This window comes from Acipenser ruthenus, chromosome 24 (assembly GCF_902713425.1).
Source record: "Acipenser ruthenus chromosome 24, fAciRut3.2 maternal haplotype, whole genome shotgun sequence".
NCBI lineage: Eukaryota > Metazoa > Chordata > Actinopteri > Acipenseriformes > Acipenseridae > Acipenser > Acipenser ruthenus.
The window spans coordinates 23,213,909-23,241,700 of record NC_081212.1 but is presented as its reverse complement, the minus strand read 5'-3'; the positions used below and the strand labels follow the sequence as shown (position 1 = coordinate 23,241,700).

Below are 27,792 nucleotides of genomic sequence, written 5' to 3'. Positions count from 1 at the left end.
AACTGCACATGCCACTGAACAACTATGCAGTTAAAACACTGCTTTTCCATCTACCAGAGCCTCTGTTTAAACAAGATGATGGAATGAATACCTTTTGAAATGAATGAAATCAGATTCCATACAAAATACATAAAGCATCAATTTTATTACTGAAGCACATCTGCGAGAACACAGGATTTTAATGGCACAATAGGCTACTTCAATGTTTATAGAAATAAAGTAATGGCGAGACTTAATGTATCTAATGTAAAAAGACAATCCACAATGCCTAGCTCTTGCTCTACAAATGAACAATATATGTATGTTCTTACAATTTTATTTTTTCATAGGGCTAAATGGCCGTCGTCTACTAAGGCATTTTGTTACCAACTAGGTTAGCAAAGGCTAGAAAATGTAACCTCATAAAATGCCCTGCACCAACACAACATAAGCTAAAAGCTACATACATTTGGTCACAAATATTGAATACATCTGATATATTATAAACATTCTTCAAACCTTAGTTGTACCACAAAGTATTTTAACATAATCAGAAAAGTCATGGTTTATTTAATGTATGTTCAGAACAACTGGTGCTAGATCATAACTGTTTGTGACCACTTGGTCCTGTACCCACTTAATAGAATAGTTGGCATAGGTAGCTTTTTGTTTCATATTCAGGGGTTTGTTGTAGCCCCATCATTTGCATTGAGCTTGTTGATAACTGAACATGGTATAGGACAGCCGGTGGTGGTGAAGAAATCCTCAGAAAAATCTGAAAATGTGGTCACAGCATTTCTTAAACTCAATTTACTCTGCAAATAATTTACTTATAGGTGGAAAAAAAAACAGTAACAGGCATAATTGTTTAAAGTTTTTTTTTTTTTAAATAATAAATATATTCAATGTTAAGGGTACTTTGCATACATTTCCTACATTAACTAAAACAGATCAGTAAATCTTTCTGGCAAGTGCTGTGCCCACATATTATGAACATGCATCATGGGTCCAAGAAAATGTAATTCCTAGTGCCATTCCTAACGGGGGATATATTTATTTAGGCAGAAACAGGTTTCACTAGTATGAAAACTACAGGGTACTGGGAATTACCAGGGGAACCAATGGTCTTTGCATTAGTTATTCACACCGACAGCAATCCTTCCCTAAATTGATGCAGGAAGGAGTATTTTACTTGCATACTGTTATGACCCCATCATGCCTTCTCTTAAATGGTCATTGTAGACACAGAGATAGTACGTTTTAAATTCTTAACCACACATTTTCTCCTTGATATTAAAAAGTTAATGTTGAAAGCCTCAGTTGTGATAGTAGCGCATAAATCTACATAACCAGGTCCACTAGCAAAGCAGTCAGAGGCTAGGTCATACCATATCGCACAATGCTGTTTACATTTGTCGGAGTAAAGACCACACTGCCGCCCTTCAGTCTGTGAGTAAGCATCCTTCCTAGAACACACAAGTAATCTCTTGTATGACTGTATAAAATGAGGTATTTTTTTCTAGTGCAAAAACATTAGAGGGACTGTAGTTTTCTTTTGAGATTGCCTTTGTAGTGAGAAACACATAGTACAGATATGGGATAATGCATGTTGACATTTGCTGGTAACCACATGCCTACAATCAATATTGATAACTAAAGGAAGATGCGCAGCAAATTCATAACCTATTAAAATGGAGGGGCTCTATACCTTAATATTAAGAGTTTACAAACCACAGTCTGCAAACGAGACGTAGCTATGCCAGTTCAACGGTGTGTGGCAGATTCTCTGATCACGCGACTGCTCAAGTAGTGTTTTGCACACAGCTTCCCACAAAGGCAAGGTGCAGTTATGCTGGCGGAAAGTGGTTTGGAAAATCTTGAATATCACAAACAAGAAATACATACAATTTATGTTTTAAAACAAGTTCAATAGCAGTGTGACAACAGGAAAAATATCAGCATTGTACAAAACACCCTTCTGCTGTGTATTAGGAACTGCATTTACCCCTAATCATTTTGAGCACAAGCAAAAACAAAGACCTTACTGATCTGACACAGAACAAAGGCCGCAACTTTGTATCATCCAGCCAATACAAATATATGGAAAATTCCTTCAGAATTGAAGTTTTCAGTACAAATAAATACATATTGGGATTTTTTTTCACATAAAAAATGATAGCAATTCATTCAAATAAATATTTTAAGACGTAATTAGTTTTACTTCACTAGTGTGTATTTTTGCTGTTTCTCGAGGGGGGTATATAATTAAGATTTCTATATAAAAAAAAAAAATCTCAAGATCTTAGCCACCTTAGTAGAACACTGTGATGCATCAACAAATAGTTGCTCTGCAGGGCTTTTCAATGCAGTCTTCACACAGTAAGAGAATTGAACAACTACTAATGCAGGAGTTCTCAAAGCAGTAACTTTGGAGCACTCCACACAACTGACTTCTACCAATCCTATTGGCACACACCTAATTACCGTCAGCTATTTTAAGATTATGTATACAAAACACCATTCCTATATGTCAGAAAAATAATGCCTGTGCTTAAATGATCACGAAAAGGAAAAATGGGTCAGAAAATGGTTTCCAGACATGCATACCCATGGCCTAAAAGTCTATTCACTGAATGCTTCATTCCCATTAATATGGTATGGGTTCATTTCGTCAAGAGAGTGACATCTCTTCTACTAGGGCTTGTAAGTCGCCCTGGATAAGGGCGTCTGCTAAGAAATAAATAAATAATAATAATAATAATTTGACGCATTGTGTGTTTTTTTGAGAACTCGTTTTAGGTTGCAGTAATTACTATTGTGCTATCATGCAAGTGCCATGTACTTAATGAGTATTAGGCAGTGCACTATGGGTATGAACAAGGTATGTCTGGTAGACCTAAAACTAAACTAAAACGTACCAAAAACCTTCATTTAATCAACTTTAGTAATCACGTTTTATTAATACAAAAAGAGCATATACCAACACTACGAGTACTGCAAGAATCAAGCACTTGCATGTCAGTACAACATTAATGTTTTGCATAGTACATACCATGCAATTACTGCCACTTCAAATTGGTTTTGAAATCTGTATTTATTGTTTTTATAAAAGTAATTCATTTGGGATGTTAACACTAGATTTCATAACACAACATACCTCTACATACACACACACACACGTGCACTGTCAGGAATCTGAAGAACCAAAATGAAACAAGAGATGTCTTTCATCCAAAGCTTTTTATCTCACCAGCTGATCTTGTTATAATAGTTTTTACAGAGGCTAAAACTGAAGGCAATGTACAAACTTTCACAAAAATGTAGTGCTTGTCTGAAATCTGATGATGCCTAATTAGTAAAACTGAGTTCTGCCGAAGAGTGAAGAGAAAGACACAGATCTCAGGGTATGTCCCTTCTGAAAAGAATTGGATGGAGTTGAAACCTAAAGCTTAGAACGAGAGACTAGAGATTGTCTTTATTTTGTTATCTTATATATCCTGTGTAATATAATGATGCAGGTGGTTTTATAAGGCTTTAAATGTAGTCTAACTTAGGCCTCCACACTCAATTACTTTTCATATCTTGAAATAAATACAGTGCTGCGTAATCATAATAATCTTCATCATAATAAGAATACAGAAAGATAGGTAAGGTTATAGTGTATTTCCTTAATGGTTTGTCTGAGCTGCAGATTAGTTATAAAATAGACATTCTCATGTTAGTAAAGGCATTCATTTGGAATGTATTGAGAATCTTAAAACTATAACAGTTTGAAGAGGATGCAACAGTAAGTACAAGGACTCCTTCGCTAGAAGATTTTTAAAGATGTTAATGAGTGAAGCCTAGACAACTCTGTAAAATACATTCCAAATTACAGTAGGGAGTTTATGAACCTTCAAATGGCAAGGCAGTGAGGCCTGCACTTGCCTGACCACTGACTCATTGCTGTAATTTCAAATGGAGAAGTCCTACGTTACAGGTCACATTTCTAAACATCACCCACACAGGGGTCAGAATACCCCACGTTGTTTTTAGGTCTTACAGAAGGCTGGCACTCCCAGAGCCAGAAACCCATAGAAACCCAGACAGGGGCTCTCCAAATGAACAACTCCAAGCCTCCGTGATGCTACTGCCAAGTTGTGTGCTCTTGGATTCTCATAATCAGGGATGTGATTTTGTCACAGTAAAAATATGTACAAATCACGGCACGGTCACGGCTACAAAGATTTTAACTTAAATATATTTATGAATGTAATATACTGTAATATTTTAGTATTTGTGCAAAGTAAACAAATTGAGTGTATTTAATGTGTTTTCTTTTAACACACCTAGTCAAAAGTAAACAGATTTTTTTTTTTTAACAGTATCTATGTTTACTTTTAAAAAACAATCGTAACAAGAACATGCTTAACTTTTAATTTTAACATTACACTGAAATGTAATTTTTGTTAATAAATGTTCTGCTTGTAAATTGAGCACTTTACAAGATCCTTTTTGTTAATGTCTATTCAAACACAGCTGTGGTGTTGGTATAGCATGATGTAAATTAAAAGATCAGAAGGATCGTTCTCATTTACACTGTTGACAGGTTAAGCACCTCAGAGGAACGACTGCAAGAGCTTCAAATCGGGGTTCATGCTTCTCCAGGACTGTAAACCGTCCTCCCTTTAGGCTTTGCATTATCAAGTGTATGCAGAGGTGTTTTTTCTGCACAAAAGGCTTTGATTCATTTGAAGCTTGTTTCTCATTAAAGCCGCTCCCTCTGCTTTCATGAAATTGTTTGGGATATTGCTCTGCTAGTTGCTTAGAACTTCATTTCGTCATTTTTATAGTTCTCTGTCAGTATTCACCTTTATTTAACGTTTGCTAACCGCACTGAAACCAGTTCAAAAGACGTGAACTTCTCCTTTCCTATTTTCACGCTGAACGGAAACAAACGTGACCACCGTGACAAAATGACATCCCTATTCACAATGCAGTATTCCTCATACCTCCCCAAGGCACAGTGCCATTGCACGAGAGGCTGTAGTTAGCAGTGTTTATCTTGAAATATGCACTGGTCAATAGATCTTCTGATGTTGGCAACAAACTACTATTGTCATATTTACATTATACATTTAAGTAAAGATTACATTTAAGTTCCACAATTCTACAGTTAAAAGGTATGTTTTTCCTGTAGAATGCTGACTGATCCCTGTTTCATTTCTTGATCTACAATGGAGCTTGAAGATACAATTTATAACCACCTGTTGCTGTAAGTCGTTAACTAAAACATGAATATTTGGCTCACAGACTTATTGTGGTGGAAGCAGGTTTCAGTTGGGTGGGGGGAGGGGGAGAAAACTTTAAAAACTGGACTGGCAACAAACTCTGTTTTCTTCCTACACTATGGGAACCAGCCTAGTAAAAAGACACTAGGGATTTTATTAGTGTAAAACTGACCAGAATTGTGGGTCACTGCAGCTTTAAGTGCTACCAAACATTAGTGTCAAAAGGTACACCCTAGGATGATGTCAAAATAAGCAGGCAACGAGACCGTTTGAATTAGAAACATAGGTCGCCTTACTCATTCTTCTACATACATACACACACACACACACTTATATTATAAATAGAGTTAACAGTGCCTAGGCAGTTAGAATAGGAGCAACACTTAGGGTGTGTCCTAATAAGGCAAATTGGGGTTAGGATACATTAAAAGGTAAGTTTGTAACACTGCCCCCAATCGTAATTTGCTGTTTGCTCAGCCAGGACCAGTGACCTGCAAGTCATGGTAGGAAGGCTGCATCATTCTGTCTGCCAAGGACAGATAGTTTATAGCTAGTAAACATGTGGCAGCTTACCAAGACATGCTCCTCAACACTTTGTATCCAACACATTACACACTGTAACTCTTAAACATTGAATAACTTGTAAACAAATGATGAGACCTTTAAAACCACAGATAAGTAACAGTGAAAGGGGCGACTCATTCTTTTCCATTAGCCAATGGGGCTAGGATTTTTTCCTTTCGTAGCCACAAAGGTACTATTGGTTAACACATTCTCTGCACCCCTTATCTTATAATATCTCCGGTACCACAGCCTAGCTTGGGAGAATGGCCCCTTGAACCGATCATTTTTGCTGCTAAAAAGTATCAGCATAGTAGTGTAGTTGGTTTCTGATTCAGCGACTATAAATGAAAGAGAAAACGATAAGTGAAACCACAAAAAGGGTGTCTCTATACGTGTATATATATATCTATATCTATAAATAAAATAGCTTATTAACTGATTCAATTAAAAAATAAAGGGATGTGATTTCCTCTTCAAAGTAACACGTTTCGTTATTCCAAGACGCAGTCTTTACCACATTTCTTTTTGTTTGCTATAAAAACAATAGCAACCCCACATACCCTACAGAACTTCCATCACAAATATAGTGCACAGTGCAACGTGTAACAAAGTTTGGCCGACTGTATCAAAGTAGTTACCCTTTCTGTCCTCCAGTTAAAAAGACGAAGAAGGGAAAATGAAGATGGGTGGGAAATCAGGCACAGGCGGCATGTTAACGGGTTTGTTATTTTTGTTTGTTTTGTTTTTTCCAGGGCATGTACTTGGCTCCAAGCGAAACTCATCCCCTGTTACAAGAGAACGCATCTGTCCTTCTCTCGGTCCTTCTCTTTGTCCTTTGCCTCCTTCTTGTGCTTGCGCTCGCTGCTCCCCGACTGTTTCCCGGGACTGGCGGCGGCGGCTGTGGCAGCAGCGGCTCCCCCTCCCTGTGCTTGCTCTTCTCCCTGCCGTTTAAACAAATACAAATGAAAGAGAACACAGCCGTTAACTCCACTTCCTGTAAATGAATATCAGTAGAACATACATAGGCCTTTACTCATGATCATCACAACTCTTTAAAATGATTTTACCACAGAGTTTTGCCTCCCTTACCCACGGGAGCGCCAGAGCCAATGCAGCCCTCCCTCTGGATTCCCCAGCGAACACTGCCGACTGCCAAACAAACTTTAGATATCTTGGGTAAATGACCTTTTAAAGAAAGTTAAACCTGCAACAATCACCACATTCAAAGAGAGCTAAAGAGTCTGAAGTGCAGATGAACCTGTTTTATACCAACTCGCTTAATATCATGCCCCGTTTATTATCACGATTTTTCAAAAACCACTCGCCATGCACCATAGGTTCTTTGAGAAATGACCTCTCTTAATATCATCTCACAAACTCACTTATTGTCACGTTTTGTGCAGTCTGTCAAATGCTGCGTGGCCGGACTTTACTAAGTAACCACAGGATAGAATTAATTTCCAACACAACGAACAACCAATAATCATCTCGGCTGATAAACTGACATTTTCTGCAGCCTGTCAAATGCTGCTTGGGTGGTCTTAACGGGATACAGTTCAGTTACAAAACACCAACGTCACCAAATTTTACTTTAACATAGTTAAAAAAAAACACCAAGTGCATCGCCTAATTGATAGCTCTCATCAGTCAACAATTCATGCCTTTTTTTTAGATAATGACACAAACTGTTTCGTTCCAGTTAATGATACAAAACGTATTTGTCCTGTCGTAAACTTTATGCATTTGTTTAAATGTAAAGAATAACTAAATGTGCTGCATTAAAACACTGCTCTTTAATTAACCGTTCATTTTCTTTGTTTATAGTTTGGACTCGTAACGTGCTGTCATAAGCAAATATGAAACCCGGTTTATATCATGACCCCCTTTATATGATATCAAGCGGGTCCACCTGTATTACAGTGCTATAGGACAGAATGGCGTAGGAGTGCCTGACAGTGATAAATTCCCCCTTTGATAAGAGAGATGTCCTTTTAAATGAAGGCGCTGCTGAATTACATTGCAATTGGTACGAGACAGAGTGCTTTATCAGACATCTCCAGCTGGGACTCATTTATGCCCTGGATCCACAAATGAGATAACAGCACTCTATCTATCTTTGACGTCATCACCCTGTTTTAAGCACAGTGCTTCTAAACACAATTTTCTTCTTATTCTTCATTCTAATATTGGTGGATATGGATGCCGCTAACGCTTGCTCAGTTACAGAGAGCAACCCATTTCAGAGTAAAGACATTTGCAGGCGAGTGCCCAGACTAACAAGCAGCTCTTCTCGGATACACGCCAAGGGATCCGAAATAAAACAGCAGCTTGCTGTTTACACCGCGGCATAGAAAAATATGAAGATGTTTATTAAGAAGGTTTAAGTGTGTCTAAGCCATGTATAAATTGCATTGATATCTTCATTTTTAGTTGGATACTTAGCTTATGGGAACTGTTATTTTTTTTTCACACCTGAACACAAGTGTAATATAGAATTATCTACAATGCCATTTACACTGTCTGGATAATATTTGGTGCCACTGCCTCTCGCAGTTCTCAGAACACACAGGAATTCCAGCCCAGGATCCTTTGGCTTGAAAGTGTGAGAGCTGCCTCCCCTCCGCCTCACATAACCCGAGACATGAGGGCCGCAGGGCCCCAGGATGGGTGGTTTTCCACTGGCTATTTGTCAAGCAGAGCGAGAGCCAAACCATGAGACTCTGGCCCCACAACACAGCTGAATCTGGCTCTGAGCCTAAAAAAGCATTCTGCTCCTCTTTGCACCTGATCATATACATGCGACTCGGCGTGTTCATTGCGCGTGACGTTGGTTGCGCGGCTCTGGCTCGGCAGTGGAAGAACAACCAGGCTCCTCCTAAGCCGCTTGTTTTTACAGTGGAAAAGAGGTCACAGTGTGACAGACTGACCTGGGCCTGGGCCTGGGCCGCCGCAGCCTGCTCCTGCTCCTGGTAGAACTGAGAGGCCCGCCGGTCCTCTTCCTCCTGGAGCTTCTTTGCCAGCTCCAGGTCGCTGACTCCCTCTGGGAGCTGCTCCCAATTTAGGTCCTGGCTTTGCTGTTCTTGCTGGAGAGAAAGGGCCATCATGTAATCCTAATCAAAATGAAAGAATCACACAAGAAAAGAAAGACACAGCATTATCCTGTTGATCTCTGTCGGGTTGCAAGCGCGTTTTCAATTACACAAGAGCTCAGAGTGGTTCTAGAAATCATAAGCCTCAGAACCGTCATTCACCAATCAGGAAGCTCTCCACCAGAAGGCACTAGCACACAGCAAACCAGCGCAGAATATCGAGCTTGAGTATCTAGCTATAAAATGTAAAATACAACAGGACAGCAAAACATTGAAAAGGTAAATGAATCTGTAACTTCAAGACCTACAGTTTAAAATAACACAAAGTACGGTTTACTTGTTTCTAATTGCAATAAAACCCTTATTATTGGGCACTGCCTTGGTGGCTGACCTTATCTTACCTTCCTAAGACAGTTAATTACTAGACGCTAATGCTCTCTAATCAGGACTCTACAGCTTAAGTAGGTGTTTTGTGGTTAATCATTGTGAAGGTCTGATGATTTGACCAGTCAGTCAGCCAAAGCAGAGAGAAGCAATCTCCCTATAAGAAAGTGAAGTGTACTGGCTGGAATTGATATTCTAACTACACCCAACACAAAACCCTACAAGTTAAAGTTCTTTAACAGCAGTAAAGGGGAACAAAATCTGATCTATTGTGTTTTTGTTGTGTTGCAGTCTAATAGCAACATTGTCATAATGATATAAAAAACTCTATAAAGAAGATACATTATTAAAGTGACAACACACACACACACGTCTGAAATGATTTACTCCATTAAGATGCCAGTGACAAGAGCTACAGAAGCAGGGAAGAATAGCTGGGGAAGCACCGAAGGAAAGAAAGAGATTCAAACCACAGCGGGGGTAGAACTATTTGTTTGCTTTTTAAGTTTCTCCAGACTAGCTCAATTGGCATTTTCCTTTGGCAGTGGGAGGAGGGTTATCTTGTTTTAAAGTTAGAGGGAGCGAAGCACAGAAAGAGGATTGGTTTGCTTTTCTAGTAATTCACTGCTGCATGGGGTCAGGCACTCGCCTGGTCTATCTGGTCCTGCTGGCCCCTGTACACGGTCTCGGGGCCCGACGGAGGCCTCAGGTGGAATTCCGAGTCACAGAAGTTCCCGTCTCCGTCCACGTTGTGTAAACTCTCCCAGACCACCTTCTCCTCCGTCAGGAAGCCCTGGTCTGTTACCAGCAGGTACAACTGGCCCTGGAAAGGAAGGAAGGAAGCAGGGAAGGCTTGAGAAAGGGGCAGGCCACAGGAGTCTAGATCTCTAATATCTTTCACCAGCGCAGCAACAGCTTTCCCCCAGAACAAGGTGTACTGACACAACTGAGAGCAGTGGGAGGCAGGGTTGGGGTCAACACTGTGAGAAGCTCATTTCAACAGAATACTGCTTTTGATCAACAGTGTGTTGGAATTGATTAAACAGGAATGAGAATTGATTTTAAAAAGAATTGGAAATGGAATTTGAATTGAAAAACAGGAATTTACTCTAACCCTGGTGGGAGTGAGTATATAATACGACTGTGACAAATTTCAACTGGAACTTTAAACAATCAGTAAGAAATGGCGAGGTACAAATATAATAAGCAAGTCGACAATGTGATTTTTGTCCTAACATTTTCTCTGTTTCACTTAGTTTCTTAAGGTTTTTACATCAGACTTATTAAACGTGACAAGGACTGTCTTTAAAAACACCTGGAAAAAAAAAGATCTAATGACAACTGAACTTCGCATGGCAGTAGTCTGAATTAATTTTGAAACTAAAAACTAAAAGAACCTCAACTCTCAACTCTTTTTAGTGCTTTCGAAAGAACTTGACTGTATTAAGCCGAACCATTGAGATCAACCATTCAACCATCTGGTGTATACAGTTTAAAGGAATATAATTGTATCAATATTTTCCAAAAAAAAATAACAAGAAGTTTTTGTTTGTTTTTTTTGATTGAGGGGAACACGGGCGGGGGATGCTGGTGTTTTTGGAAAAAGCAGAAATTAAATTTTCCATCATTAGAATACGCGGGAACTCGCACACCACAAATGTTCATATCAACAAGGGGACAAAGAAAGGCCAGCTCTTTTTTGTATTCCTCTGCCTTTGGGTCATGAAGACCTCTTGTTTCACTTGGCACAATGAATTGGGACAGGGCTGTTTGTACAAGCAGCCTGTGTTTCCACTAGCGGAAGATAACAGGAAGCGCACTTCCCCTCTGGAGAGTGAAGTGGTATTTGTGCTGTGCAGGGAGCCGTGCTGGGATGCAGTCCTCTATAAACACAAACCTGGGTCACACTTTACAGTACAGTGTGCAGCTACTTCTGTAAGGAGATGTTAACAACAGAGTCGAACCACGTGACGCATCATTGTTTGATTGGCGGTGCCATTTATAGGATAAATCTACCGATTGAAGTTTGTGGATTTAGTTGGATTTAACAGAAATAGAGTGGAATCTGATCTACTATTACCTATGTCCTTGCATCGTACTTTATATGTAATTGCTGACTCTTTAAACACAGCAGTACCTATACAGGATGTCTATTTTCCCAGGAAGGAAATTAATTTTAACATCTGTTGCATCTGTGGTGGAACTGGTTTAATAACCTGTCAGAAGTCAAAAGTCTGCAGGTTGATTTGGAGGGCCTTTGAAAAGAAACATCAGAGAGACAGTGCCAACAGTCTCACATCAATGGATTAAAATTCTCTTTCCATTTCCCATGCCTCTGCCGAGAAACTGCTGCAGCTCCTTGCTGATTGATTCCTGAAGTCTCGATTCATTAATGTTTTTTGGTGAATCCGGGATTGCGCTGTTTTTCCTGGTGTCTGAAAGTTACATACCGCTGTCTAGTCTCTTATTGATCTGCCGCTCTTTACCAAGATGATTTCTGACCTGTTTTGATGAGTATTTCCAGCCATCTTTCTCTGTACTTCAGAGAGGAAACTCCAATGTAAATACCAAATGGCCAACTCAAATATCAGCCTTTTAAACAGACCTGCTTGCTGCACCCTTTTCCTCATTTAAGATCTAGCAATGATCAAGGACGTTCTGGCTGCCATCAACACTAAGATCAGAAAATAAATGGTATGCTCTTGGCAGGACGCAATGCATTTAAAACGATCTTCCCTTCATGGCAACCAGAATGCAGCACCCAATGCTTTTCACAAGTTTTATTAATCCATCAATTATTATTAATTATTAATATAACTACATTTTGTCTTTCCAGATGAACAGGCTCAAAATTGTATGCTTGCAAAGTTGAGAATTGCACAGGCTGTTTCTAAGCTCCAAGCCTTAATGAGGAGGCATATCTCTGTCATTCCTATGGTATTTGAAAAGCAATGGACTGAGTTCAGAGCTGTATGTTGAGTTTGGGCTCGCCAGATGGGTTTCATTTGTACCTCCTGCAAAAGTGTGTATTGAGCAGTGATGGGTGATGTGAGTGATGGATCACACTTCATTACCACACTGTTTGCAGTCTCAGCATTGTGCTCATACTACCACCTGAACAAACTTATGAACAGGGATATACTATATAAGAACAGAAGAATAAAGTCTGGCCTTTTCTCATTCCCATTCGGTCCATCAAAGTTCTTCCCTTGTTAGCATACCATTCTCCCCTTGGGGGGGGCGGGGGAGGAGTCTAATTTAAAAACAGAGTCTAGTCTTTTTATGTTTTAGATTCTACTATGTCATCTGGTAGGCTATTCCATGCATTTATCTTCTGTTCTAAACTTTCTTTTACTCAGCCTCCGTTTATGCCCTCTTGTTCTACTCTGTGCTAAATTTGAAGTTGTGTCTTGAGTTAACTTTATCTAAACCATTTATGATTGTATAGACTTCAATCCCCTCCTTCCCTTCTTTTTTCTAGGCTAGAGATTACGTTATTTTAACCTTTTCTCATAGCTCATGTCATTAAGTCCTCGGATCAGCATAGTTCGCCTATATCTATGGCAATTAAAGACTGGATTAGCATTTGGTGGCTGGCTACTTGAGTGTATAGATGTCAGATTAATTCAAATAAACACAGAAAAAAAAGAGAATTGCTGCACTAGCCTCACATTTCAACATGACCTGCTGATGAGGAAAGAGGCCCCACAAGCCGGCAGCACGCCACCAGAAAACAGACTGAACTGGTCACAAATATGTAGATGCACCTACAATGCTATTCAGTCTTAATCCACTAGGTGGCCTGTACAGGCAAGACGAGTATCCTGCCTCAATGTAGTTCTTCCCAGCAATGCCCTCACCTTGTATTTGGTCATGGTACTGAAGTGGTTGTTCCTGAAGAAGACGCAGAGCTCCCCCTCCTGGACAGTGGAGGTAAGCTCACACAGGCCGTGGTAGGTCAGCTGGGTGGCTGTGCTGTTGAGGAACTGTTCTGCCACGTAGCCTGTGGGTCACAGAGGGAATGTTGGCTTAGTAAAGTCTGCTGGAAGACTGTGCTGTGCAGTCCTTGGATTTAACAACAGCTTGTAGATTTGATTAGTACAGCTCCATTCTGTTTATCAGTCGTTTCTGAAATTCCAGCCTGTATGCAGACCGTTGTGTTTTATAAAGCAGCACCAGCTTGTTTTCAAAAGTTTTTCATGGGAAAAACACAATTCTGACACAACCATTTCTATCATTCATCTTAAAAAACAGAGTCATTTAAAATAAAAATCTAAACAGACTGTGCTTGTGTCTTCAAGGAAAAATGAACTGAATAGCCAGATGGAGGAACGCAATCAGAGATAATGATCAATTACTCAGGGTTTAAAAGAAAACTCTGTTTTTTGTTCCATTGCAGTCAGTGAAGTACCGTTGACCTACAGTATGTAGAAACAAATTTTCTGACCACAGGACAATGGAACCTGCAACTTAACATATTTTCAACTGCACATGACCTTCAGCTTAATGACATGGTAATACTGTGAACCAGCCAGCTAATTAACCCTCACAATCGCTTGAAAGCTGTTTCCATCTGTTGCCTATTGAGAGCTGGGTTTTGGTTCATGAAATTATAAATGAATTAAACGCAGCCCAACCAGAGTGAGATAGCAGATCTCCATGCTGCAGGGCTCCAAACCAATTTAAAGCTAAGAGACCAAAAGCACAAAGCTGTCAAGTACCTTTCCACCACTCAGGGGCCTATTCAGAGCAGTTCTGTTGGGTGGGAGGTCAAGGATGAGATTTGGACAGTGGACAATATAACACTTGGATAGGCCAGGCAAATAAACTACAGAGGTTGATATATGACAATCTCAATGGAAGAGTGTGTGTGTGTGTGTGTGTGTTTGTGTCTGCCTGTGTTTGTCTCTGCCTGTGTCTGTGTCTATGTCTATTTCTGTGTGAGTGTGCGTGCGTGTCTGCCTGTGTCTGTGTGTTTGTGTCTGTGTGTGTTTGTGTCTGTCTGTATGTCTGTGTCTGTAAGGGGAGTGCAGGCACCAAGTTTCTGGCTGCCAGACTGGTTCACAGACACTGTTCATTGTCTCAGAAAGGAAATGGAGAGTGAAGACAGAGTCCTGCCTACCTTCCCCAACCAGCTCGCTGCGATTGGACTGTTTACTGATGATTATCTTCTCCACCAGCTGGTTATAACTGCAGTTCCCCACCGCCTTCACAATGTCATTGATCTGAGGAACAGAGAGTCCATTCACCTTTATCACGTCATATAGGAACACTACCTTGTGCATCTCCCCTCCACACTAAACTGCAAACCCAGCCTTTTTACAGGAGCTACCAGCTGACCACCACCATGCTCACTGCAGCATGCTGCACAGTTTCCTGCGCACTTGACTCATGGTTGATACAGTTTGCTTACTACCGTTCTTGCAATCAGGGTTTTGCAGCAGCTGTGACACAGTGATCCTTGACTTCCAAGCCCCACGACTGGGTTCTCCGATTAGTCAGGAAACCTTTGCAGGCTTCTACACATTTTACTGCCAAAAAATGAACCTTCTCTAGGCCTTAAACACTCTGTAGAAGGTCACATGGTTCAGCTCCTCTGTCTAGCACTACTGTTCTGGATTCCCTCGGCGCCCCTATCTTTTGATACAGGTTCCTTGTTGTTTGGAGGTGGGCTGTTTTTACTCACCTGTGGGTCCACTAACCAGCCGTGATACAAGGGTATATCCAGCAGATCGAAGACGATGCACTCCGGGGTGTATTCAAACACTCGAACACCCGTGAACTTCACGTTGACATCGAGACCCGTCTGCAGCTTGTGCAAGACCGCCATGGCATCACTCATGTTCTGGACGAACAAAACACAACAGCAGCACAACATGACGCCAAGGAGCACACCAGAAGCCTACACAGAACTAGGTCTGGAACATTATTAGCGAGCTTTCCTTTCACAAGGACGGTGGCCATTGAACCTTTTTATATATAAACACAACTTCAGTTCAGGCGAACAATGTGGAAAGCATTAGCAATCTTACTGAAATGTTTAGTAGAAAAGCATCTTTTAAAGGTTTGAGTTTTGACGATATACATTAACGGAACTAACAGCAGACATGAAACCCTCAGCTCTCTGTTTTTTTAAAGGTCAAATTCCACTGAATCACTGTGATGTGTTTTCCTTTCGCAAAACAGAACTGGAAAGAGAAGCTTTGATAAATAAGGGCCACGTGTTTTTATTTCTTCTGAAATAATTTATGTTCTAAAAACTGTATCTATTACAATGACAAAAACAAAGCAAACAAGCTCCAAGAGACGAGCAGTTTGTGTGGGCAGATTAGTGCTGGAAAAGACCAGCTCCTTACAGCCTAATGAAGTTAAATGCAAAAACTGTCTTTGCATTCGGATGTCTTAATGGTGTTGTTTTTAGAAATATTCTAGCACTAATTCTCATCAGTAAAATCACCACCAGACAGGCACGCGGCCAATTGTGCGCTGCCCCCCTATTCCACATTTGGCAGTGGAATAGCCTGGACTCGAACCGGCGACATCCAGGCTATAGGGCGCATCCTGCATTCCACGCGGAGCACCTTTACCGGAAGAGCCACTCGAGAGCCCCCACCTCAGTTTGTTTTAAAGTACAATTGATTGATTTTTTTTTTTTTTTTACATAGGCTTACTCGTAAAGGACACCCACTTAAATCAGAGTTCTCGGTATATCCCTAGTAAGATAATAGCACTAATGCTGGGACTATTCATAAGGCAAGCCTATGTGGGATACAAGTAGCTACGTAGTGCTTCTGGTATTATTACACACTAACCCAGCCCTAGTTCAGAAACCCAACCCTGGTTTGACAGCAGCAGCTTTCTCTTGGTTCAGTTATTATACTGTACAGTGCTTTCCACTCACAAGGGAAGGAAATGTAATTAAAAGCCTCAGGCAGCATCAGTAGCAAGAAGTCAAGACAGAGAGGATGGTTCATGAAAAACAACGCTGATGAAATTTAAAAAAAAAAAAAAAAATCAAGAAATGCTTAAATGAATTAAAGCATAAGAGCAAGCATCTGAAAAAGCAAAATCAATACAAACAGCTGTGCAGTTCGTCTGGTCTAATCTACAGCAGCTAGATCAAGGGTTCAGTAATTACAGGGTCACTTTAATACATTAACTGCGCTGCCTCCGAGCTCTGCAAGAGGGGAGGCACCGGACTGACAGCTTCTGGAAACTGGGTAACCAAGTAAATGTATGAATGATCTTACACTGCACCCTCAGAAAAGTGGAATCAGAAAGGTAGGAAACCAGAACAGACTGCAATACCTTGATACAAGATTGTTTGTGTTGCAATGGTCTCAGTACACAGACAGGCGACGCAGTCTGACTCAGCTGCCAGTGATGTTTCTTATTTTACAATCTGTAGGTATTTACATCCAGGTCATTGTGTGGTCTGGCTACTAGTCAGTCTGAGCTTTACCTCAGCAATAATTTAGCAATACTTGAAACTATCAGAGTTAGTAACTGGTTATAAAATTGTTTCTTGCTCTTTGATCAGCCCCTCAAGGATTAACCATACAGTAGCTGGATTTTTTTAGAGCCATTTACACTACCAGACCAGCACTAAAAATACATTTTAAAAAATCCAGCTGTGGCTGAAGTCAATCTCTAAGTCTTACCAATGGAAGATATCTCTGTACAGTACATGCAACTTCAGTTACAGTGTATGCCTACCATTTCATTTAAAGGACACGTGCTGTACTGTGCTTGCACAACTTCAATTCTTAAAAGACCAATGTGAATCCTTGCCTTAGTTCACAGAGGTATTTTATTAAACTTACAACCTTAAGAAAATGATTTGAAAAGTAAAGTCAACAGCCATGAAAACAACAGTCGCTCTGACAAACGTATTCACAAACTACCAAGTCTATTTAGACCAGTAAAGGGTTAACTGTCCCTCATGAAAAAAAAACATTACATGAGCACAAATCACTAAGGACTTAACTTTTAAACACCTGTCCAAATAAAATACATTTTTTTCTGGCCAGTATAAAAATAATATCCTCCAAATCTATCAGAAGATTTTGCGTAAAAAAAATAATGACTTGTAATACAAATATTTGATGAAGGGTGCCTTGCCCTCTACAGCCCAGTGATCACAGCTAAAGGTAGTCAAGTTCAGCACACACAGACAACTTCACAGATCACATGAACGGTGTTTTCTGTTCATTCCTAAGAAATGACATCTTGTGTGAATGACTTTAAAAATGACCGATTTGCAAACTGCAAGGGCTACTCAGCAGGTTTAACTGCTGATAGTTTGGTTCTATCACGACACACACCCAATTCTGATTTGCATGAATACTTAAATGAAGCTATGCCACTTCTACTCCTATCTAACACAGACATACAGCCCTCAGAGAACCGTTTTACTATTTAGCATGCTTTGTCATTGGCACTGTGAGTGCGAGATCCACACTCAGTGATATTAGAAGTGTAGTTGCTTCTAACAGGGTCCAATGGGGAAGAGTTTTATAATATCATTCCTAACCAAAACCAGACTTTAAATTTGGCTAACACCAACATTAACGAGGCACATAATGGGTTTGTTCTGCCGTTACCAGTGATGACACAAGCCCACATGGTCCCAGTATTGATTTGATATTTTGTTTCCAGTTCCACAATGTATTCAATGCATTCATTTCAGGGACTTTCTTAATACGATGATGCCTTTTCAACATAGTGATGCTACATAAGGCTGCAGGAGAGTGCATTCGTGTAAAAACATTGTATGCCCATTTTCAATATACATGTATAATTCATAGATAATTATTTCTGCTCAACTGGAGAGTCATTTTAAAAAATGAATGGACCTTTAGCGGACCAGTTAATTTACTCTTTATGTGCCTTTCCCTGTCACACGGTGTTTGAAAGGTCACAGCTGACTGGGCTTGAAGCTGTGGTACATAACCTGTTCATTACACTAGAAGCAGGTCAGCTCAGAGCTCCTCTGGCTACTGTGTTCTCCCACCAGCACGGTCAGTCTTCCACTAAAATAGAATTTGCCGGTGTTTGTTTAGTAAATAGTCTCTACTTCATCGGAAACAAACACTTGACGTTCTGTTCTTACATTTATCAGGGTAGTTTTACATACAGCATCTAACCCACAGGGATAAGCCACTGCAGGATTGTTTTAGAGCATTTTACAGCACTGAGGTGGAAAAAATGATGAACTTAAGCAAATAAACATGGTAAGCAAACACACACGCACCCATCAACTACTCCAATGCAGGGTCATAAAGTCCATGTTACATTATATTCTGATAAAGCAAGCTGATCATAATTCATATTCTGAATTAGTGTCATCTCCCATTGTACTAAAGAATGAAAGAGCATAGCATCTCTCGGACGGATAATCTTTCTAAACCAAGGAAAGGGTAAACGGAATATTTATTTCCCATTATTTTCATTCTTCTTTTTATTACTGTTAAATCTGAATCACTTTTAAAAGTCAGGTGAGATAAATTGTATCCAACAGCAATTAACCCAAATGGTAAGTTACCAATATCTACTGGATTTTATTTACAGTGAATTTTGGCGGCTGTATCAAACTACAAATGAATTAACAATATATCTGCTTATCAAACATGATTAGACCACAAACGTAATTTAAGGGGGTTATGTTTATTAATGCTGTAAAGTGACATTGACAGTTTAGCTAATTCGAGAGATAACACCCCTACAGAAAGTGGAGTAGTCCACCTTTTGTGGAACGTGACTACAGGGACAATTTAAGTTGGGCCAGTAATAGTTAACTTATTAGTTTCAACCCCCTTTCATAAACACCTATGCTGGAAGAAAAGGATCAGACCATTAATAATGTCTACTTCCACTAACCCCCTCTCAACACACCCCACCCCACCCCAGATATCCTGGATACAGACAACGCAATTCTGCAGGCTGTGAATGGATCCCATCTGTGACCTTCCACTGCACCACCCTGCTTTTAATTACAACTTTCAAAACCCAAATCTGGCCAACTTGATATACTGCAATAGTGTGCTAGCGGGCCCCAAACCTCCTCCTTCTTTCCAAATATAGCTGTAATAATAATGTACAGTTCAAATGAGACTGCAAGTCTGACCAAAAACAAAATCTTACGAAAGCAAAAAAAAAAATGATGGTGTAGGAAAATTTTGAAAAACAGCAGCTAGTTCATTATTCTGCCCCGCTAGGGATCCATACAGTGGAGGCAAGCATACGGCCATAAGTCACGCAGTTTTAAATATACTGGATCTAGAGAAGTGCTTCAACAATTGTGATGAAACTTGCAAAGGGCTTTCTTCAGGACAAGTTATTTATAGCATCAGGAGGTACATGGAGGCTCACTGTGTGTACTTCCAGTACACTTTGAAATATATCTCAAGAACCACTGGTCCAGTTGTAAGGAAACTTCCTGAGGACATTCTTTATCAAGACTTCTTGAGTACATCACAGTCTGGTGGTTTATGGGGTCTGTATGTCATACGTAACCTATTAAGTGCCACTATCCTCATTTGAGGACAGGCTACTTTGTCAGTTTTTGGAGTATTTTTCACTGGCATCTACCTGTTATTTAAATTCTCTCTAACTATATGTTATGACAACTCATTTTGTTAACCGCAAAAGTCTAAATGTAACTCTGTAATTCTGTAAGTATAGCCCTTGAGATGCTTTTATGACGCCTCAATATAAAAGAAACTGAAGCCTAAAAATGATCAATGTTGTGGTGTTTTCCTCCCTACAGTGATGATAAAGCTCCATGTTCTATGTGTTGAGCTTCATAGCCGGTGTGAAATTTCACTGCTCTGATTACGGGCACGTCTAACTTGACTGTCCTCAAAATAGGAAGCTGGGAATATATGTTGTGAACATGCCTGTCATTTTACACTTCTAGCAGATTGGAAACTTTTAGAATGGTAGCATATTGATTTAGAACGTATCAAATGACATAAATACAGCTTGCGTTCTGATTTTTACAAAGAAAACTGTATGTGGTACTTCATAGGTTAAGGTGATGAACTTTTTCCTGCTTCGGATTGCTTCCATTTTATACATACAGCTGGTGGATACAGGTCACAGGTCACTGACAAACTTGTTTATTTAGTAAGTCGCGTAGTAACAATAGAAATACTACAGAGTTTGATGTGACAGCTATACTACCCATCAAGTGACCCTACAGAATTTCAATTCTAAAACCTTTCGTAACACTAAAAGTATATGTAAATAAACATGGAGTGGTCTGTGCATAGCCTTGTGCAGCCCAGGCCCAGAAGGATTCGATTGGTTCATTTTCAAAACTGGCGTGCCGTAAATAAAGCAGCGAGCATGAATCCGATCACCTCAGGACCACAAATGTATCGGCGTCAGAGGTAAAAATGAAGGAATTCTGCATGGGAAAGGAACACGCATCCGGTCCAAAGTGTGCAGGCATACCCCACCCTTCCATATTCTTCAGATTGCAGAGATAAAACTGCCAATACGGTTCTTAACCAATCCCTAAAAATCAATGCACTACAACAGCTTTGACTGGACAGTATTCAATTCCTGCTGCAGAACAGCAACAGCCCTTCACTCCCAGTCCGGAGGTCTTTCTAGGAAAACCGGTGTGAAGGGTTACTTTACATCACCTCCATTTCCTAAATACTGAACTTCTTAGCTGTTTAATTTTCTATTGTGTTCTGTACGATTCTCTATTGCTGTTCGGATTATATGTTATTCACCATACCTACTTACTTACTTACTTACTTACTAGTCCAGCAAAAAATGTAGGGGTGGAATTGGCTCATTCCATTTAAGCCATGTGATTATAAAATCTGTAAAAGGTTAAACCCTCATGCCTGTAGTGCTACTGCACCATGAGGCATGATCGGTCTGAAACGTACGGCACGCTACGCACTGAGCAGCACAATCATCCAGTGAAATCCACACACACTGGCAAACCCTTCATCGCAAGCCCTTTGGGGAGAGTTTCAATGTGAATGAATAGAAACTCTCTCTACCAGTTGCAGCCTCATTCTCCCCCCCACAGTCAACCGGAGAGCGTTACCTGCTCATAGTTCAAGCGCTGAATTTCAGAGATTTCTTTTGGCTTGGCATCAAGAATGTAGTCTCCTGCAGAACAAGACAAAAACAGTGGAGAATACTGTGAGGAAAGCTTGTGTATCTGCGACTCAAATTCCTCTCACAAAGGAGACTTTTTCTAATATTGACTTTCTTACCTGTTTAATATCCTTCATTTTCTCCATCCTTTTCTATTCCTGTTTCCATCATTATTAGATTCTAGCAAATACAGCATTTAAAAAGAGTTCCTAAAGGAACGCAAGGGATTTTGAAATTGATGGTTTCTGTTAACCTATTTATTCATAAGCTGGACATGCTATTGAATGCTACTTGTAATTGTTAACCCTGAATTGAATGGTCTGGATTGTACTGTTTCAATTATTTTGGAGTTGTGTTTTAATGTATGTACTGTATTATGTTGTTACACCAATACTGCTTGAATTATTTTATGATGGATGTTAATCATATGTTGTCTGTGCTGCAATTTGAGCTTTCTTGGCGAGGTCATCATTGTTAAAGAGAACTTGTTCTAAACTGGGTTTAATAAATAAAGCAATTCACTGACTGATTGAGGTGTAGGTGGGTAATGATTCATTGTGACACTTTCTTTACACTATATATTGTATCATAATAGAGGTATGTACTCACTGTGTACAAGACCAACGGCACAGAGGGCTGTACACTAAATAGATATTTAAAACCAAATTAGGGGTCTGGAAATGCACAAAAAAAAAACATTTCCATTTCCTCAAATCCAAAACAGACTTAGTCCTTAAACATAGACAACAAACAGCTGCCTAATAAGAACAGTTTGAGAAGGCTTTAAACACAGCTGTTAAAAGCACTCTTTGGAACGGTCTTCTCAAGCTGTCAGGAACTGCTAATGAGCAAGATTCAGAGCTTGTGAAAGCATGGCGGGCTGCGTCTCAAACAGAGTAGCTGTGAAGTCTGTTGAAATGGGAATTGAATCCTAAGAGCCCTGCATTCCACAAAACACTCGTCTTATTTGTTACTGCTATCGTTTGCATTATTATTTTTGCATAGATTATATTTTTTGCCATGTAATACGTAAGGAAGAATAATTGCACTGCGAGTCTATGCGTGGATTTTGAGCACAGCAAGCCTTTTGAGAAACAAAACGAGAACACAAAAAAAGAAAATCTGATAAAACAGGTGCATGCACTTACATTTGCACAAAAGCGTTCTACATATGGAAGCCTGCCTGCATCCTAATACTTTGGAGAATTGATTCTCAGAAGCTCATAATGTTGATGGAAAGGTCAGGGATGTGCATGCTGAAGTGGAAAGCAATGTCAGCTGAGGAGTATTCTGGTACAATGCCGGAGCTGGGAGTGAGGAAGAGAGACACTTGGGGCTCCAGTTTCAGTCTCATCAGCAGGACAGTCGTGGGGATTTCCCAAGCTTGTGATGGACGGACTGACTGACCAGCTGCTGTTACTGCACTTGTAAATGTTTTCACATTAGCATGTCAATATCCCTTACGCTAATACACAGCTCAGTCCCGTAGCAGAAAACGCAACATGAAAATGTAAGTTTTAATAGATTGATTTTGAGATTTTGGTTTATTTTCTTAATGGCACAAGGATCCAGAATCTCCCATTGACTTGGTTCTTGGTGAAATACGATACATGAAAATACATTATGGAGAGAGTGACCTGGTGTAATGCGCAATACATTTGCAATCATTTTTGGAGGAAATCTATATATATGTTAATGTTTAACCATATCCTGTACTGAATTCAGAACACATTTGATTAATCATATTGTAAGCTTCTATTTAAATACTATAATGTAGGACACACAGCTGGATATAATTACTCAGTTTTATCATTCCTGTTTTGTTATTTCTGGTGTGCCACTGTCGGAATAATGAAGCAATGCTTCGCTTCAAACTAACAGAAGAAAAGGCAATTGTCCAACTGGGGGTAGGGAAACATTAACCTGAGATTCCTTGCTGCAAATAGTAAGTCTCCTAACCAGGAGTTTTATGAATTATAAATATACTAAAAAGAATGTTTCTTTTTTTCTAATTATGAGCCATTTTATATATATATATATATATATATATATATATATATATATATATATATATATATATATATATATTTCCAGGATGAAAATTAAAATAATGAACTAAAATATTAAAAAATATATATTTTTAAACACTAAGAGAAAAAAAAAAATTCAGTTAATTTTTCTTACATATTTCGGAACAGTGAAATAGTTTATTATTCAATTCTCATTGCTGTTTCTGAATAATAAATCAAAAAGGATGCACCCACAAACTGAAGTACGTTGGACTGGAGCATAATTACAGCTTGTAATTAGTGGCAGCGAGATCAGCCTGCTTGTTTGAACTTGCTCAAGTAGCAAACAAGGACAATTTGCAGCTAGCAAGAAGAAACACGAGTGTATACAGATGGAGCTACACGGATTTTAAAGCAACATGGCAAATTACAAACAAATATAATACAAATAACATTGCTTTCTACAGTCCTCTGTGCCCAGGCAACAGACTTCACAACTGACTTTCATTGTGACTTCATCAACAAAGTGTGTGCAGAGGGGAAGGAAGACATGAGAAGTACATCTAAACATCTGATTCACAATTAGTCTTGCTCAAAGTATATGTAATCACTGATTAATGAGAAACATGTCTGATAACCAGCGATGTGAAATGTGTATTGGTCTGCTTTGTTTCCTGCGTAGCAAACATTCTTCAGATCCACACCTGTTAAATAAGACTCCATCTGGACCCTAATAATAATATCACTTTGGAATACTTATCACTTATCATCCCATCATGCTACACAAGTGACACCACGGCACTTCCTGTTCATACACGCTCTCGCTCTCTCTCTCTCAGCACTGAAATGCACTAACCTAGATATTCCATCAGCTGTTCTGCAGTTATCATTTCCATCATAGGCGGCATCTTCACCTAAAAAAGAACCAAAGGTATTATTTTAGTGTTTGCTATTAATAATAAACAAATAATAATATAATTTTGACAATTAAAAAAATACAATTTATTGGTCGTGTTGCAAGTGGTTTTATTCATTTTTTTCCCTAAATAATGTATTTGCTCAAACATTAAGTATATACTGAATGAGAAAGGTAATATCATGGAGGATGCCATCTAGATTCATGTATTGCTGTTTATTAAATGCAAACTGTAGGCCTACATAAAAATGTTGAGTCACTGAAAGTTTGCTTCATAAAAATAAAATTAAAATTAAAAAACGGTAACACAGTATATTGCTTTAATATGGCCCCCGGGATGAAGTCACCCCAAAACACATCACACTTAAAATCCTTACTGGAAACTTAATGGAACAGAACATGCATAATGATCCTGCACTCCCTGAGTACTTCACCAAGTACCCCTGGACTGGACTAAAAGCCAAGAAACTAACAATACATCCTCATTTTCCAGCTGTTGAGCTGTTTTTGATGACATACTCTCCCCACTTTGTAGAACGAGAATACTAAAATCAACCTTTCAATTGCAGTCATGATAGAGATTCATATTGCTTATGATGACCACAACAGACTTCTAGCTTACAGGAATTCATCAAGGTGATTCTTTATATTATATATATATATATATATATATATATATAAAAGCTGTGTGCAATACTGTAGGTGGTGCCGGAAAGCATAATCAACACAGCTGGTAGTGAAAAGTGCAGCATGTTTAAATACAGGGAGTGGCTCATGAAGCATCTGAGGGAGTCATCATAGAAAACCTTACTTCTCCACAGACAGCAAAATGAAGAGACTCAAGATATTTTTTTCAGTATGACATTACCAGTGTAATACTGTTCTGGCTTCGGATATGAAAATATTTTGTACACATTTTAAGGTTGTTTTGTTCATTGAAATACTAGTGTTTTGAAAAAAATATTTGGATATTTGTTAGCAGAAATTGTCTGATAGCATCCCTTCCAATTGCTGTGTGTGCCTCCTATGAGCATGCAAAGCATTGGACCAGCTTATAGTAATAGTATTTTTGTAAAAAAATAAATATTGGAGGGCCTGGGTGCACTGTAAATAGTTGTGCTCATAACATACGGTATGTTTACACATTCCAAAGCTGGGTTGGTTGCTTTTTAGACTTTACAAGTGCAGAGAGAATGCAAGTGTTGTGCGTAAAAGAACTGCAAAAAAACATGTACTGCCGCTGCTTTACTGTTTTATCAAGACTGCAGAGAGTATAACAGTTTCTACAGAGCTTGTTTATAAATGACTGGGATCACAATGCCAGTTTCACCCCCCTGCCTCCCCTTGCGTTGGTGATCAGATCAGAGCGTACTTGTTGGTGATTCTGTACTAAAAACAATCCAGGAGGACTAGATTTACAGACCGCTTGAAGTTTCACCACGCACAATAAAGGACCCCTATCGTATATTGGACATTTCTGACAGTGGCGCTTATATTATTTCAAACCATGCTTCACTATTTACCTTCCACGCCAGTAAAAGAACATTCATGATTGCAAGCAAGGGGCACGGCCCGTTCTCATTCTGGGTGATAATCGGCGTGTTCTCCTCCTTCCATTTTATCCACTTGATATGGTAAATGGACTGACCCTTGATGGATGCAGCCAGTTTAGCATCGCCCCCTGCGCTGTCGTATTCATCGGTTTGGAGAGCGAGCGCCAGCACCCTGTCATCGGCTCCCTCGCTGTTGTCGGATTGGTTCAGGTTCGAAAAGGACTCCAGAGAGGTGATGCTCAGGGATTCACCTGGGGCGCTCCGGTCACTCCCACTCGGCTCCTCGGCCAGACTGTCACTGGACGCTGCCGCTTTACTCAAACTTGTTGATGACGGTGGTGTCTTCTCGTCCTGGCAAGTTCCAGACGCTTGAGAAATCTTCTGCTGCCCTGTCGAGTCCTCATTATCCACAGCTTTCATGACATCTATAATCTCCGCTGCCGTTTTTGCAGGAGTCTCGATCGTCTTGTTTACTAACTTTGTCGTGTCACCAACATCACCACCACCATCACCACTACCCGGTTGAGTCTGTCCCATCCCATTACTTTTCACGGATCCTGACTGACACACACTGTCTTTAACTGGCAAAGAGGAGCAATTTGCAGAATTGTTATTAGATTTTTGATTATCCACACACGCTGCGGCACGACTACAATCAACAGCAACAGCAGTTGTAGCTTCACTGTTTTTGCAGCTCTCGGTTGTGTTTTTCAGACCGCCGATCGCTTTTTTCTCGCTCAATTCCGCGGGTCTGGATGAGCACGCTGTCCCCCCTGCGAGGTCTTGTTGCGGGTCTGCATTGTTCTCCATGTCGATCCCTGCTGTCGCTCAATCTTTATCTGGTTTGCTGCTTCTGCTCTGACTCCACAGACGCCATGACATCTCTACCTATCTGACGTCACGCGTTGAGGGACGCCTCTAGATCAGGTCAAGGAAGGGCAGTATAATAAATAATCGGGGAGGTACGAGAAACCATGAATTACGTCTTACAGAGAGATTTAAAAATGAATAAATAAACCAGCTACCATATATTTTAAGTTATTTCTATTTTTTTTTTCTTTTCGGTGACATGAAATAACACGAATACAAAAAATATAACAATCTAAATCTTTTTTTTCTCTCTCTACAGTTTTAGGAACAGAAATCTTCAAAACAAACAAGCCTAACTGGGGAACAGTGATTACAACGAGATTGGTTATCTTTTACCAATATTTTTTTTTTTTCATAAAACCTAAAAAAGCTGAATATCTGTCTTGCATTGGAATCATGCTCAAATCAGGAACACCCAAAATACAAAGCAAGCAGCCCACTTTTTAGCAGGAAGTAATTCTCAGGGCACTAAGCCTGCGCAGATCACAGAGACCGCGAGTTCTTAAAGGGCCAGTGAAATGAATTGATGAAGCAACTGATTAGCAATTAGCAACATTGTCATTCTTTTGTTATATATTTGATGAAAGTTATATTTATTCTTCTGTTGTTTTTGTGTCGGGTTTTGTTTGTGCTTTAATTGGTGATATACCGATTTCTCAAAGGCCCCACGATTACACAATTTCTTCCTGGTACTCTTTCACTTCCTGTGGTGACACCATGGTCTGATCTCACTCCCATGGTCCCAGGCCACTGGTGATAGTGAGGCTGACAGGGGAAGTAGCGAATGTGTTTTCTATAAAGCAAAATAAAGAAAATAATCCAAGTTAAAAATATACAAATGATAGAAAATGATGAGGTGCGTTCAGGAAATAATTCAGTGGTTTTAATTGATAAACAGTATGGTGAATTTATTTTTAAGATTGTTATAATTTATGAGCAGTATGGTTAATTTATTTTCAAGATGGTTAATTTATAAACAGTGTGGTTGGGACATTAAATGGCACTGTGAAGGACACCCTTGGGGTCCTCACTGTC

At 39.6% G+C, this 27,792-nt stretch overlaps 1 protein-coding gene across 1 annotated transcript; it reads right to left on the bottom strand.

The window, feature by feature from the left end:
• Window positions 1-126: 126 nt before the first annotated feature.
• On the bottom strand, window positions 127-27,162 carry LOC117429665 (ubiquitin carboxyl-terminal hydrolase MINDY-2). The gene is made up of 9 exons (XM_034049443.3): window positions 25,858-27,162; window positions 24,275-24,332; window positions 21,357-21,421; window positions 14,973-15,131; window positions 14,409-14,511; window positions 13,147-13,289; window positions 9,936-10,109; window positions 8,741-8,923; window positions 127-6,754 (listed from the first exon to the last, which is right to left on the bottom strand). The coding sequence occupies exons 1-9, from the start codon at window positions 26,695-26,697 to the stop codon at window positions 6,602-6,604; spliced, it is 1,878 nt and encodes a 625-aa protein (XP_033905334.3). The 5' UTR covers window positions 26,698-27,162; the 3' UTR covers window positions 127-6,601.
• Between the last annotated feature and the right edge of the window lie 630 nt (window positions 27,163-27,792).